Source organism: Topomyia yanbarensis, chromosome 2 (genome assembly GCF_030247195.1).
Source record: "Topomyia yanbarensis strain Yona2022 chromosome 2, ASM3024719v1, whole genome shotgun sequence".
NCBI classification, from domain to species: Eukaryota; Metazoa; Arthropoda; class Insecta; order Diptera; family Culicidae; genus Topomyia; species Topomyia yanbarensis.
The window spans coordinates 421,148,045-421,164,110 of record NC_080671.1 but is presented as its reverse complement, the minus strand read 5'-3'; the positions used below and the strand labels follow the sequence as shown (position 1 = coordinate 421,164,110).

The 16,066-nt window shown below is 43.2% G+C and overlaps 1 protein-coding gene across 1 annotated transcript; it reads left to right on the top strand.

The window, feature by feature from the left end:
- The first annotated feature begins 430 nt into the window (after positions 1 to 430).
- Positions 431 to 10,384, top strand: LOC131680939 (uncharacterized). Its single transcript, XM_058961656.1, has 2 exons — positions 431 to 502; positions 5,018 to 10,384. The coding sequence occupies exons 1-2, from the start codon at positions 431 to 433 to the stop codon at positions 10,382 to 10,384; spliced, it is 5,439 nt and encodes a 1,812-aa protein (XP_058817639.1).
- The last annotated feature ends 5,682 nt before the right edge of the window (positions 10,385 to 16,066 follow it).

Sequence of the window (16,066 nt, the reverse complement as noted above, 5' to 3'; positions counted from 1 at the left end):
TAAAATTTCCTTCCTCGCTTCGCGAGCGTGACTCCTTTTCCCGTACCCCGACTCCACCGTTTGGCTGTTGGATCGACGTTCGCCACCCACCCTCTAGTGCACGGGTAAGCGTACAAAAATCTCCTGCAAGCATATGGGGTGTCACAAAAGAATTAGATCTTAGCAGGCCAGGCCGGAATGTAAACAGACCAATCGACCCAGCCTGGGACGTTCTGGTCGTCGTCACTGTACCTATAGTGAAGCATTCCAAGATTCCATCCAGACCTGTGCTGCGAACCGACAACGTCGACGACGACGACGACGACGACGCTGGTGGCGGCGACGGCGGCAACGGCGTCGTCTTCGGTCGGCGTCATCTACGTTGATATTGTTTACCGCAGCGCGGCGTAATGACTATGTTTGTGATAAAATTAGACGATAATTGTTTACAATGGGCTGCAATGTGTCCCGTGCTGTGGCCCCCGGACCAAATGGGGACACACGAGGCGAGGGGTCATCCTTGGTATACGATTGGTGGGATGTGACGATAATGGGTTTTGTTCAGAGATTTTTGAGCACTACAAGTACAGTTGGATTAGTTCAGTTGGAAAATCAGGTTTTCAGGATGTGACTCTCGTTACTGCGTCATCTATGGACAACCCTGCGATGCGACTGTTTTGGAGAAATGATTTGTGAGTTACGTGTGTTTATCTGTAAAATGTCTTGCTTTTTGTCGTTACCATTTAACTTCGGTTACGGATGTTTTACTTCTAGTTTACACTTGTCTCTAAAACCATATTTACAGTACCGCCTTTGACTCTAGCGATCAGACTATTCGGATGCAGATTTCATTTCATTAGGTGTTCCGGTAGTCGAAAACTGAAATAAAATTTACAGGAATGGACAACTAATTAAAAACAAATTACACATTGACTTTTACTTGTATTGAATGTAAAGAATAAGAATAAATATTTTAATATATGTAATTATTTGCAGGGGAAAAGGAAGTAAAACGCAATTTTCTAATTTTTTTTGCCATTGTCAAAGAAAGCTACACAATAGACTGACTCGATGTTTGATTATATACTTTCCCAGGCTTTTCTAATTTCTTTTATGGTCCTTAGTAGGTACATACTAAGGCATAGCATAGCCAAACGATTTTTTCTGTGCCATGACTTAGTGTGTAATTTTCAAAAATCGTCCAAAATTCCCATTTTTTCGACTATGGTCGCATGTAACCAGGGGCGGCGAAACAATTTACGCCCGATTGGGTAGAAAGCGTAGGGTGAGGCTACATTAACATTAAGTCACGTTCGTTTATGAAATGGAATTGTGGTACAACGATGTTTTCAAAGGTGTGTAGTGCGATATACATGCGTTGCACATCTAAATTTTTTGAAATGGTTCAAAATTTCGAGTGGGTAATTACCCACTCGGTTATTTTCGAGTGGGTAGTACTACCCATACTACCCACGCTTTCCGCCGGCCCTGCATGTAACCCTAATGAATTTTCATTCGATCTACACATAGTGTACATTTCTGGAAAGGGTAAATCAGCACCTTTTGAACTGTGTGTAGATTTTACAATTGGATAATTTTTCCATAAACAATATAGCAAAAAGTAAAAAATGCCCGAATTTTTTTTTAAATCTCGGAACGCTTTTTTGAAAGAGAAAATAGTACGATTTTCGTATTCAGTTACAAAAATTTGTCTAGAAAACACTCTTTCACGCAATATCATTTTTCTTGTCAACTAGTCAATATTGAAAAAAAAATCCATAAAAAAATCTGAATGGCCGTTCATTAAGACTCCTCCAACCATGCCAGTTTTACTCACACGAACAACCATGCCTCAAAAAAATTCGGCACGGTATACTTAAATTTGGCCACAATTGATCTTTCTACGACAAAAAAGGCCCAGCAAGTACTACGAAAAATTGGAAATTTCCAATATTTGTGAAAAATTTAAAATCTAGCACGATGACCTACGCATATTATTATGGTTAATTCTTTGGATTGATGTAGGCAACTAATTTCTATTAGATTGTTCATAATTTCTTATGAAAGGAACTACAATATCTTCGCAAAATCACGTATTTTACCGAACATTTCTTTATTTTCCATTGTAACTTGAAATTTTCACAATGAATATCGCCCTTCATTATATCAAAATGTTCGCATTTATGTGTTAGAAGTATTTTCAGAGCATAATTCTAAGTTTAAAAATCACTGAACTACAATATCTTCACAAAATCACGTATTTCACAGAACATTTCTTCATTTTCCATTGTAGCTTGAAATTTTTACAATGAATATCGCATTTTATAATGCTGAAATATTCGCATTTACGAAATGGACAAGTTTCTAGAACATTGTTTATTGTTTTGAACTCAATGAACTACAATATCTACACAAAATCACGTATTTTACGGAACATTTCTATATTTTCCAATGTAACTTGAAATTTTAATGTAATTATAGCATTTTATGATTTTAAAATATTCGCATTTACGAAATAAACAAGTTTCTAAAACATTGTTTATAGTTTTAAATTCAATGAACTACAATATCTTCATAAAATCACGCATTTTACAGAACATTTCTTTATTTTCCATTGTAACTTGAAATTTTTACAATGAATATCACATTTTATAATGCTAAAATATTCGCATTTACGAAACAGACAAGTTTCAAGAATATTGTTTATAGTTTTAAATTCAATGAAATGCAATATCTTCACAAAGTCATGTTTTTTAGAACATTTCTTTATTTTCCATTGCGACTTGAATTTTTTACAACGAATATCGCCTGCTACGACACCAAAATGTTTGTATATGTATGGTAGCCAAGTTTGTAGAACATTGTTGATTGAATTTAATTTAATTTGAACTACAATGTCTTCACAAAATTGCGTATTATACAGAACATTCCTTTATTTTTCATTGTAAGTTGAAATTTAGTCAATGAATATTGTATGTTGAAATATCAAAATGCTGATATTTATATGAGAGATGAGTTTCTGAAAAATTGTTCATAGTTTTTAATTCAGTTAACTATAATATCTACAGAAATTTGCGTATCATTCAGAATATAGCCATTTTTTATTTCGAACTTTGAATTTACGCAATGGCTAATGCATATTATGTTTGTAGTTATGAGAGAAATACATTTTTAGAACAGTGTTGATAGTTTCTAAATCAACTAATTGCAACATTTTCATAAAATTGCATGTAATACAGAGCATTCGCATATTTTTAATTCGAACACGCAATTTACGCAGTGATCAATACATACTATTACTAAAAGCACTATGCTATATTTCACCCTAAGGAGGAAAATTTGGTAAAAACCAAAATTTCTCACTAGGGTGAAAATTTGTTGGTAAAAACCAGTCTTCGGCTTCACTTGTGTCTCATCGGCATAAACAGAACTTCTGCTCGAACGGGACATCACGTTTGATCAGTCGTTTGATTGAAATACATAGTGTGTTTTAGTTTTAAGGGATTTGCGTCAAGCCGGCGCTAATCTATTCCGACAATACGTTAGTGTCGGTTTCTGATGAGGCGAAGCCGAAACGCAACATAGTATAGGATTACTAAAAGGTTTGTTAGAGAAAAATAAATAAATGTAAAATACGTGATTTTGTGGAGATATTGTAGTTCAGTGATTTTAAAACTATGAATTATGTTTTCAGTCTAACACATAAATGCGAACATTTTGATATAATGAAATGCGATATTCATTGTAAAAAATTTAAAGTTGCAATGGAAAATAAAGCAATGTTGTACCGTACTGAAATGTTGGCAACCGTAATACGCAGCATTGCGTTTCACATGCTAATGGTGCTAACGGCCGTAGAGTTATGCCAGTTTCTATAGCCCTTCTGGCAACCCGGTTTGCGATCATCGCCTTCGTGCATCGATCGGTCGGGATCATCAGACAGTCTAAATTAAACCTGCATGCGAACAAGATCAGCAAAATTTCTGAGTTTATTACTAGTTGTACAATTATCAAGTAAAGTGAAAGTTCAGAACGGAATAAAGTTTTCTTTCGTTAGAACGTGTGTGATTTAACGTTTTGTGTTGCCCGCTGTTATCCGCTTCTGCTCTGTTGCTGCTGTTTGCTGTTGCTTCCTACCGTCGCTGTTGCATCTTCTCGCCGGTGAGTTGCATTGCACTGCAGTTAGGGTGATTAGCCCAGTTACCGCCATCACGACGCCGGACAGATTCGGTCGAGGAACAAAAAAGACACAACGTAGGGTCTCGGTAAGCGCCATCATAATTTTGGTGCCGTGACCAGGATCTGTTTCGGACCACGTGCGGAGCCTTTCACTGGACGTCGCCGTTTTGATTCCCTTGACCAAGGGAAGGAATGTTTTGGATCATCGCATGCTGCTACCAAAATTAAATCCAAGGCTCGATTTAATTGGATACAAGGTAATTACCTGTCCAATCTGTTTTGCGGGTATCGCAGGTACCCTTTAGATTTCTTTTTCTTTATTGCATGCCCGATTCGTATTGTTCCGGATCAACAATCGCTTCAATTGATCGCGGAATTGGCATTGTGCTGGCCACAAAGCGCCATAGTGTTGGCCACAAAGCGCCATTGTTCAACGATCTGGATTAGAATAGGACCATTGTTCACTGTGGCGTCCCTAGCCGTGGTGAATCCGCCTGCTGAGCTGTAGTGTTGCTGCAGTGGCATCTTCCGACACTTCCGTGGCGTTCCTAGCCGTGGTTTTCAACGTGATTTCATTTTTATGGAACCGAATTGTTTGCTGTTGCTACTAACTGGATATTCCTGTGAGTTTTCGCCGGTTTTTGAGCGCTGCTTCGGATCATCAACTCACCTACCAGTGCGGACGGTACTGTACTGTTCCTGTTGGCTGGATAAATATACAAGGCACATACTTGCCTTGGAAAAGGTGAGCCTCTTTCCAAGTATTTACCACCCCTCCTGTGGGTCTACTGTGGTCTTTTATTGTGCAGGTCGATCTACTGTTCCTGATTGGCCACGTTTCTGATTCCCGCTATTCGAGCTGGCGGAGGTCGACAATAGAAGCCAGCTGCTGTCACGGAGAGCTACACTGCTTGCTGCTCTGGGTCGGGCAGAGGTTTTTGCTGTGGAGTACGACGCTCTTCGTGACGAATCGCAGGTACCTTTGAGGTTGGAGTACTTGAACGGAATTTGGAATAATTTGGAGACCGTTCAAGCGGAACTGGAGGACAACGAAACCAACGAAGATGGTAAGGTCGAGCATGCTGCTGTGCGTGCTGATTTCGAGCCCCGGCTCTTTAAAATAAAAGCATGTCTTATTTCAAAATTGTCTCCTCTTCCTAACGATCGGAGCCCTCAACCCTCTCGTGTATCCTCCACTCTCTCTGGCATCAAGCTGCCAACAATTTCGTTGCCTGAGTTCGATGGTGATTACATGCAATGGCTTGCATTCCACGATACTTTCTTGGCATTGATTCATTCAAACTCTGAGGTCCCGGATATTCAGAAATTCCACTATTTGAGGGCAGCTGTCAAGGGGGAAGCTGCTCAGTTGATTGAATCGATCGGTATCAGCTCTGCGAACTATTCTTTAGCATGGCAAACTTTAGAAAGCAGGTATTCCAACGATTATTTGCTGAAGAAGCGTCACTTGCAGGCACTGTTGGACATTCCGAGGATGAAGAAGGAGTCTGCTGCTGCGCTTCACGGGTTGGTGGACGAATTTGAACGTCACACCAAGATTCTTCGACAACTGGGAGAACCAACCGACGCCTGGAGTACCATTTTGGAGCATCTGCTATGCACGCGTCTACACGATGACTCTTTGAAGGCATGGGAAGACCATGCATCTACCGTCGACAATCCGGATTACACTTGTCTCATAGATTTTTTGCAACGAAGAACTCGAGTACTGGAATCGATCTCAGTCAACCATCAAACTGCTGATTCGCATTCCGCTTCTGGTCCACCAGCTCATTCGTCGAAGAGAACATTCCATTCACAGCTTCGTCTCTCTTCTTGTGCCTCCACAGCGAGTTCACCAGTAACACATGTTGGTGAGAAATGTGTCCTCTGTAACCAGTCCCATTTACTGATGAGATGTCAGCGTTTTAACCGACTTTCGCCAAGTGAACGTCAGCAGTTTGTGAAATCAAAACGTCTGTGTGACAACTGTATGAAAGGTGATCACATTGCCCGCAATTGTCCATCCAATTTCAACTGCCGTAAGTGCAGCCGTCGTCATCACACTCTTCTCCACTCTGAACAGCCCGACGGTTCCAGTCGATTCAACAATGAGGGTACATATACCGCTCCAGCTACAACCGCTTCGACTTCTTCGCAGCCCAGTGGGTCTTCTGCAGCACAACCGTCTACGCAATCAACAGTTGCTGCTACTGAGAGCATCCCGCAAACTGAAGTCAGTGCCACTGTCCAGCAGTACCGTGAGAACGTGTTCCTTCTCACCGTGATCGTTAAGGTGATCGATGCGTACGGTGAAGAGCATCTAGCGCACGCGCTTCTCGACAGCGCATCGCAACCGAACCTCATCACAGATCGTATGGCTCATATTCTACGCCTTCGAAGGCAGAATGTGAACGTCACAGTACAAGGGGCCGGCAAACTTTCAAAGCCAGTACGTGAATCCGTTTTCGCTCATGTTTTTTCTAGAAAGGGTGATTTTTCGTGCAGCGTCGACTTTCTTGTGATGGACAAAGTAACGGCGAACCTTCCATCGCAAACCATATCAACAAAAGAATGGCACATTCCGAAGGACTTATTTCTTGCAGATCCGTCTTTCAACGAGAGTCAGCCAATCGACATGGTGCTAGGTGCCAAACATTTCTACTCGTTCTTCCCGAGTGCTGCACGCCTGCAGCTGGGCCGAAACCTTCCTCTACTGGTGGACAGTGTCTTCGGCTGGATTGTTGCTGGGTCGACAAACCAAAATTCCCCTATACAAGTGACGTCACCCACCTCTATGGTTGTTTCGATGATTTCTTTGGAGGACAGTCTAGTGCGTTTCTGGAAAACTGAAGAGCTGACTACCAAGGACAACTACTCTGTTGAAGAAAGGCACTGTGAATCGTTGTATCAATCAACCGTATCCCGTGATCCTACAGGACGATACATCGTTCGGTATCCCCGTAAACCAGACTTTAACGTTATGCTAGGAGAGTCGAAGAGCACTGCACAACGCCGTTTCGGACTACTTGAAAGGCGTTTGGAACGAGACCCAAACCTAAAAGATGAATACCATTTGTTTATGCGAGAGTACCTCTCCCTCGGCCATATGCGGCTGGTCGAAGCGGACGACGAACACCACTCTCAAGCCTACTATCTGCCCCACCACCCCGTAATTAAGGAAGCAAGTACGACGACCAAGGTTCGGGTCGTATTTGACGGCTCGGCCAAAACTTCTGCCGGCTTCTCTCTAAATGAAGCTCTTTGCGTGGGTCCTGTGGTACAAGACGATCTTTTGACCATCATCTTGCGGTTTCGTACCTTTCCGATCGCCCTGGTCGGTGACATAGCCAAAATGTACCGACAGGTACTTGTTCACCCCAACGATTCTCCTTTGCAGCGCATCCTTTGGCGATTTTCAGACCAATCTCCAGTCCAGACATACGAACTGCTCACTGTTACGTATGGTCTCGGTCCATCTTCTTACCTGGCAACACGAACTCTCCAGCAACTGGCAGAAGATGAAGGTCGAACATTCACTGCAGCTGGCCCAGCACTTAGAAAGGGTTTCTACGTGGACGATTTTATTGGTGGAGCTCAAACCGTGGAAGAAGCAATCCGTCTTCGCATAGAGCTCGCTGAACTATTGGAAAAAGGAGGATTCGCACTACGTAAATGGACCTCTAACCGGCTCGAAGTTCTGCAAGGTCTCACCGATGATCAGATTGGCATGCAATCCGCTTTGCACTTTTGTCCAAATGAAACCATTAAGGCATTGGGAATTAGTTGGGAGCCCGAAGCTGATTTCCTTCGTTTCGACTCACAGATTCGACACAGCGATGAACACCCGACAAAGCGAACGATTCTCTCCGACATAGCACGACTATTCGACCCTCTTGGATTAATCGCCCCTGTCGTCGTCCGAGCGAAAATTTTGATGCAGGAACTGTGGCTTCTATCCTGCGGCTGGGATGATCCTGTACCAGAACCCATCAAGTCTAAATGGGAAAGCTACCATCGAGAACTGGCAAAGATTTCGGAGCACCGTGTAGACAGGTATGCCTTATTACCCGGCTCATCTATTCAACTGCACACCTTTGCAGATGCTTCCCAATCCGCATACGGTGCATGCACGTACGCTCGCTGTGAAGATGGACGAGGAAGAGTGAGGATCCAGCTTTTGGCTTCAAAGTCACGCGTCGCCCCACTGAAGCGAATCAGCATCGCTCGATTGGAACTGTGTGCTGCCGTGCTAGCTGCTCATCTGCACACCCACATCAAAAAGGCCATCGACGTCAACATAATAGCATCCTATTTCTGGTCCGACTCAGCTGTCACTCTACAGTGGCTACGATCTCCACCAAACGTATGGCCCACGTTCGTTGCCAACAGAGTGTCAGAAATCCAGCAGTATACACACGGATGCCAATGGAAACACGTTCCTGGAGGAGAAAATCCAGCTGACCTGGTTTCGCGCGGTATGTCTGTCGAAGATTTCCTCAAAAGCTATTTGTGGATTAACGGTCCTAGTTGGTTAACACGTTCACTGCAAAATTGGCCCAATTCGATACCCCCAGGTGTCCCAAAAGAAGAACTGGAAATAAAAACAACTGTCGTTGTCGCTCAAGTAACACCTACAGTGCACCCCTGGTTTCTACGATGGTCATCATACAATCGCCTTCTTCGTATCATTGCATACTGTATGAAATTCGTCACCAATACCCGAGCAAAAGTGCGCACGCAGCCCCCACCGACTCCCATCGACCGATCACTTACCGTCGAAGAACTATCAAATTCAAAAACGCTTCTTATTCGTTTGGCTCAACACGACGATTTTGCTGCAGAAATAAAACAATTGGAGGAAGGCAATTCAGTTTCGAAGCGTTCCCCCCTTCACTTGATGAGCCCATTTATAGACCCAGAGAGAGTGTTGAGAGTGGGAGGTCGTTTGAATCTGTCGCAATTACCCTACCAAGAAAAGCACCCCGCTTTAATTCCTACCAATCATCCGCTAACTCGCCTCATCGTCGAACATTTTCACCGGAAACTATTCCACGGCGGCGGGCGTCTACTGCTGACAGCGATTCGAGAGGAATTCTGGCCCCCGAGAGGCCGCAAGCTAATACGCAGCGTCGTCAGAAATTGTTTTCGTTGCACACGCCTCAACCCGGTACCTGCCCAGCAGCAAATTGGTCAATTGCCAGCCCCAAGAGTAATACCCAGTCGTCCATTCAGTGTCACAGGTGTGGATTATGCGGGTCCATTGTACCTTCGACCAATTCACAAACGTGCCGCACCTGCTAAAGCCTACCTGTGCCTCTTCGTGTGCTTCGCGACCAAAGCAGTCCACCTAGAATTGGTTAGCGATTTGTCCACCCAAGGCTTCTTATGTTCGTTGCGAAGATTTATTGCCCGGCGTGGCCGGCCCGCGCACATTCATTCAGATAACGGGAAGAATTTTGAAGGGGCCAAGAATGAACTATCTGCACTGTTTACCATGCTTCAAAATCGTTCCCAGCAGGAAGAAATATCTTCTGCCTATACCGCAGAAGGAATTACCTGGCACTTGATACCCCCTAAAGCCCCCCACTTTGGCGGTTTGTGGGAGGCGGCCGTAAAGGTAGCGAAAAAACACTTGTTCCGACAGCTGGGTTCAAGTCGACTTTCGTTCGAGGAAATGTGCACGATTCTTACCCAAATCGAAGCAATTATGAACTCGCGACCGTTGCTTCCAATGACAGAAGACCCTAATGATTTAGCCGCTTTGACACCTGCCCACTTCCTCATCGGATCATCGATGCATGCCCTGCCCGACCCAGACCTACGGAACATACCTGCGAACCGACTCGACCACTACCAAAAGCTGCAGATGCATTTGCAGCAATTTTGGATCCATTGGCGAAAAGAGTACCTGCAGGAGCTACAAAAAGACACGAGACGATGGATACGGAACGACGAAATTATCCCTGACAAACTAGTCATCATCGTTGACGATCTGCAACCACCAATTCGTTGGCCACTCGCTCGCATCGAATCAGTCCTGCCAGGAAAGGATCAACTTACGCGAGTTGTATCACTTCGTACTGACCGCGGTATCATCACTCGACCGATTACAAAAATCTGTCTGTTACCGTGCACAACGACAGCCCCAGAAGCAGAAGGATGTTTAACGATGGTCAACAACCCACAACCGGCCCAACGGAGTCCGGATACACCACTAGAATAAACTGAAAATTAGAAAAAAGTGTTAGTTTATAAGAAGTGAAAATTTATTTTGCCTAGCTATAAGTTATAATGTTTATTGTTTACGTTTACTATGTTGAACACAATCGTTCAAGGCGGCGAGTATGTTGTACCGTACTGAAATGTTGGCAACCGTAATACGCAGCATTGCGTTTCACATGCTAATGGTGCTAACGGCCGTAGAGTTATGCCAGTTTCTATAGCCCTTCTGGCAACCCGGTTTGCGATCATCGCCTTCGTGCATCGATCGGTCGGGATCATCAGACAGTCTAAATTAAACCTGCATGCGAACAAGATCAGCAAAATTTCTGAGTTTATTACTAGTTGTACAATTATCAAGTAAAGTGAAAGTTCAGAACGGAATAAAGTTTTCTTTCGTTAGAACGTGTGTGATTTAACGTTTTGTGTTGCCCGCTGTTATCCGCTTCTGCTCTGTTGCTGCTGTTTGCTGTTGCTTCCTACCGTCGCTGTTGCATCTTCTCGCCGGTGAGTTGCATTGCACTGCAGTTAGGGTGATTAGCCCAGTTACCGCCATCACGACGCCGGACAGATTCGGTCGAGGAACAAAAAAGACACAACGTAGGGTCTCGGTAAGCGCCATCAAGCAATGTTCGGTAAAATACGTGATTTTGCGAAGATTTTGTAGTTCATTGAATTAAAAACTATAAGCAATGTTCTTGCAAATTATCATTCACAATTGTCACTGGAAATTGTGACCTGAATCTTTTGAGAGTATAATTTATGCGGGTCATCGCTATGAAATTCGAAATATTTCCGAAAATTGTCATTTTCTGTATTGTATGCAATTTTGTGAAGATATTGTAGTTCCTTCCATAAGAAATTATGAACAATCTACAAGAAATTGGTGGCCTACATCAATCCAAAGAATTTAACATAATAATATGCGTAGGTTATCGCGCTAGATTTTAAATTCTTCACAAATATTGGAAATTTCCAATTTTTCGTTGTACTTGCTCCGACTTTTTTGTCGTGGAAAGGTCAATTGCGGCCAAATTTAAATTCAAATTATTCTAAAGTAAACTAAGTCCAAAAAATCCATTGCTACTAAAAATGATATACTCCTTGATTTTTCCTGAACGCATTTGCTTGCTAACCAGAATTTTCATTGGCCGAAGCAAAGGGTTCTTGAAGGAGCGAACCTCATACTTCGCAATTATGGTCCCTGTTGGAGACTACACCATCAATCTCTACTTCCCAGGCGGGTACATAGACAAGATACTTCTTCGTATACGGCCAAGTGGTAAATCTCGCATATGTCGATGATGTTACATGGCTTATCTTTGCCCCCATCCAAGTGGGTCCGCGGACTCCAGGTTGAGAATCGCTGCTATAGTTGAATAGTTGAGGGGGTTTTAAATATTCTCAATCGCTTATGGTGCCTTGGAAGTATCGGGGTGATCTTCCCAGTATGAAGCCCTTCCCGCAATTCTTTAAGTCAAAGATGCAGTGGACTACTAACTCTGCACACCGAACTTTTTTCGCAGAGGTGTGGCAGGATTTTTGCGGGATTTTCAATTGCAATGACAATTTGCAGACGAGACAGGCAATGGCGCCCAATAAAACACTTCTTACGGCCAATTGTAGCGGGTCGTGATTCTGAATGTAATATTCATTCTACGGTTTAGATATGTGCGGGCGTAGAGACTTCGCGATCGCGTGTATCATTGCGAAAGGCTCGAGCATTTGTACGTCAACGCGTTCAATCGTGTGTGCTAACGTTTATGTAACTTCGAGCATAAATTCAATTTTATAACAGTTTGCCTTTTGCATATTCGCGTGTGTTCCTGGATAATCGCGCGCGGACCAAGAATCTAATACTTAGTTTTTGTTGTGTGGTTCTGATACTAGGAGAAAGTGAGATCTTCCATATCACTAGAGTCCCCGATCATGTCGCCATGGAGTGTGTTGTCTAGTGGATATGAGCATTATTTTTTGATTGATCCAACTGAATGTGTGGAGCAAAGTTGCTAAGACGGTGGGCAATGATTTCCGAACGTGACCGAATCATAATCGCGCGAATACGGAACTGTGTAGGTTCGCGTTTGAAACTTCGTAATTGCTAAAACGTCACCTTATCTCCGGGGTGTTATCAAGTTCGCGCGATTGCGAGCGTAGGTGTGTGTTGTTAATCGCGAAGGGCTTAAGCGTTCGTAACGTGTTTGTCAGGTGTGCCTGTGTGCATGTGAAATCGCGTGTACAAAACTCGATTTTTGTTACCTTGGTGCCATTCATATATTCGCGTGCGTTCTTAGATAGTCACGCGGACCTTCATTCTGATAGTTAGTTTTCGGTGTACAATTCACATTCTGACAGGGAGTAAGTTACCCCATATCGCCAGAGTCCCCGGTCATGTCGCCCTGTTGTTCAGTGGATATGAGTTTTATTTTTTAAATTTAAGGCATGGACCTAGTCTGCTGATACCAAGGATAGAAACTTCCGGAAGTGACCGATTCATGATCGTGCGACCGCGGGAGTTTTTTAAGTTCACGCTTGAGACCGCGTTTAAAAATTTATAGGAGCTGAGATATTCACTTCATCATCGGGATGTTATAGTGTTTACGAGATAGCGGGTGTAGGTGCCGTGGATGGTCGCGAAGGGCTCAAGCAATTGTATACTAACGTGTTTGTCACGTGTATGTGACTTCGCGTGTATAATTTCTATTTTATAGTCATGTAGCGTGTATTCTTGAATTATTGCGTGCGGATTGTGAATCTGATGCATAATTTTTAGTCTATGGTACAGATGGTAGAAGAGAGTCCGTTTCCCCATATCACTAGATTTCCAGGTCATGTCACCATGGAACGTGTTGTTTAGTGGATATGAGCATCACTTTTTTTGATTAATTCAACTGAAGGCATTAATCCAGACTGCTAGGACCAAGGTAAGACTTTCGGACGTGATCGTTTTATGATCGCACGAGTGTTGGGTTAATGTTTGAGACCGCGTTTGGAAGTTTAAAGGTGCTACGTTTACCTAACTACCGCGGTGTTTTCATGTTTACGAAATCGCGAGAGTAATTGTGTTTGTGACCAGGTTTATGTTATCGCGAAGGTCACGAGCGTTTGTATCTGTATGAGTATAGAGAACGTATAGTAGATATACTAGTAAAAGGAATCATATGCCGAATAAAGAAAAAAAGATTCACCACTATTTCTAATAAATTGATTAATACTATTTTGGTATACATCAGCAAAGGAAAAGCAAACTAATAGATGTATAAAACAAACAGCCTAATGAAGTAGAATAGAAAAACACAGGTAACATGCAATCAAACTCGTCTAAATGCAGCAAATGTTGCATATTTACCAATAACGATAACTGCATACTGTTAGACTTTCATCATGCTGTGCTCGCCGGGAATGGATGATTCACGTGTATCGGTAATTAATTGTAATTCATCCAATCCGACCTTCATGAATGAATGAATGAACCAAATGCACAAATTGAACACCGGAAGTATTAGCCATTATTCTATAATATAAGCCAGCTCTGCATCCTTTCCCTGACCCAACTGTCACAAATTATCATACGAACACATACACAGATAGACATACGAGTACATACCAATGGTACACTAGTACGAAAAACTATGATTATTACAAAACGACATTTATTATTGTTTATTAAATTAATTCAATTAGTCTATGCACGATGACGAAGTCGACCGATAAATGGACACACAATGACTCCCACTGTGAGCCCCGTCCACGAAAACCGCCATCAAATTGTGGAACAATGTTTGCAAACACGGCACACAGCAAAAGTCAATCCAGGTCGATCCGCCAGTCGGTTACGTCACCGTGCACAGACTAGTTGGTATGTGCAGGCGCAAAGTATGAAAAAAACATAGAACGTAAAAAAGACGCGTAAGCCCTCTCGGTCTCCTCGATGCACCACTATCGAGGCGTAATGCAATAACAATCTTAAAGCAATTGTCTGTCAGAGGTTTTGTAGCACTGATGCACGCAATATGCTTGATGATGTTTGCAATACCGTCAAACCCCTCAACCTTGGGGAGGGACATACCACAGACTCGTATGATTCGCATTTTAAATGCCAAAATATCCTGACTTCTGTCGCTTGCTGGTATTGCAATAAGAAACAGCTGTACCTGAAATTACTTACACACATACAACAACGAACACAAATTCTGCAGAATTGATTAATTACATTTTATCGCTACTCAAACTCGTGACAATTCCTCACGCTATCAGCAAATTAACCCCTCAGCAAACTCTCTTCATCGTTCGGAACACGTATTCTTATCAGCAGGTAGACAACCCATGCCATTCCCACAAGGAAGCAGTCATCGTTTTTCCATGAAAATTTTTAATTTATTCAATCCACCGAGCGAGCGACGTGCGCTAAGTACCCGCTCCGGCATCAGTCCCGCATCGAACCCGGCGGCCATCGAATGATCGATTCATGCAGTACATCCCGAGCTCGCTCGCCGGCCTTCAAACCCCGGCGAAACGATGAGGCCGTGGCCGTATCCCGCCAATGTTGCCCAATGTTGGCAAACGATCGCCTTTGCCTCGCCCAGATTTGCCCGAAGGAATGCGCGGATGGATGCGGCGGGCCCGCTCGGTCCGCCTGTCGGTCCAAAAATTGTGGCCAATTAGTGAAAATGATTGATGATAGTGTAATTGAAACGTTGGACGCATGAAGTGTTAATAAATACCGTCTAATTGATTTCTTATTATGCAAGTTTGGGTTCGTCTTGGGGTTGATCGTTCGCGGGGATCATTACGGGATGGGTTTGTCATGTATCCTTTGTTTGATAGGCGCTTATTTCACATTGTCTCTTATGTTATCATCATAGTAGGTGGGTGAAATTTATAGAAGTCTGCAGAATATTTTCAACAGGACTTCAGATAAGAGATTCTCTGTTTACTTTCTCATCCTTTAATAGTTGTCTCTTATAGATTGACCGCTTATCTCTTTCTTTCGATCTATTTTGTAAACCTAATCGAAAGTTTAAAAACGGCGTCGTAATAATCAAAAGAGCAAGGTTGAAAATTTTTTGTAGGACGGATTACTGTAAATATACTAGTTAGTAGTGAATATTTTCACAATCAATTCTCGAACAAGAGTCAACTATTTTGGGGTTCACCAATGCAGCTGTACCATCTCTACGTAATCATCTATTTTTGATGAAATTATCTCTCCATATACAATCACATTTGGATTCTCTTTTTCCCGATTTGCCCTCGAAGCGCCATGCACGGTAATTGTTGTGTCCAGCTCGTCCCTAATTGACACATGCTGCTACAGCTTCTTTTCGCAGCCACTCATCCTCAGAGCGTATATTTAGATACCACCAACTGATGGAACCATCGCGATCGGGAGGCGTTGGCTGTTCCCGCCCTGGATGACTGGAAGTAATTACTTGTTGCTCATAGACGCCAAAATTACTCTGCTCTTGGACACGATCATCTTCACACGCTCACAAACACACACACACACGCACTCTTGGACCCCGCGCGAAAGGTGCCACCAAATTTGACTGACTGACGCTTACCAACGCCGCCAAACGATCCGGCAAATGACGCCCAAAGAGGAAAGTCACTATAGTCCGTTTGTGGTTGCGGAGGATGGACCCACTGCGGCCTTCCCAGAAATCCCCGGCCGGAGCCGGAGTCC

What these genes read in the sequence shown, in the direction of transcription:
- LOC131680939 (XM_058961656.1), top strand. Translation starts at nt 431, where the DNA reads ATGGGCTGCAATGTGTCCCGTGCTGTGGCCCCCGGACCAAATGGGGAC. An exon ending in GAGGCGAGGGGTCATCCTTG is followed by an intron (nt 503 to 5,017) that starts GTATACGATTGG and finishes CCGCTATTCGAG; the next exon opens with CTGGCGGAGGTCGACAATAG.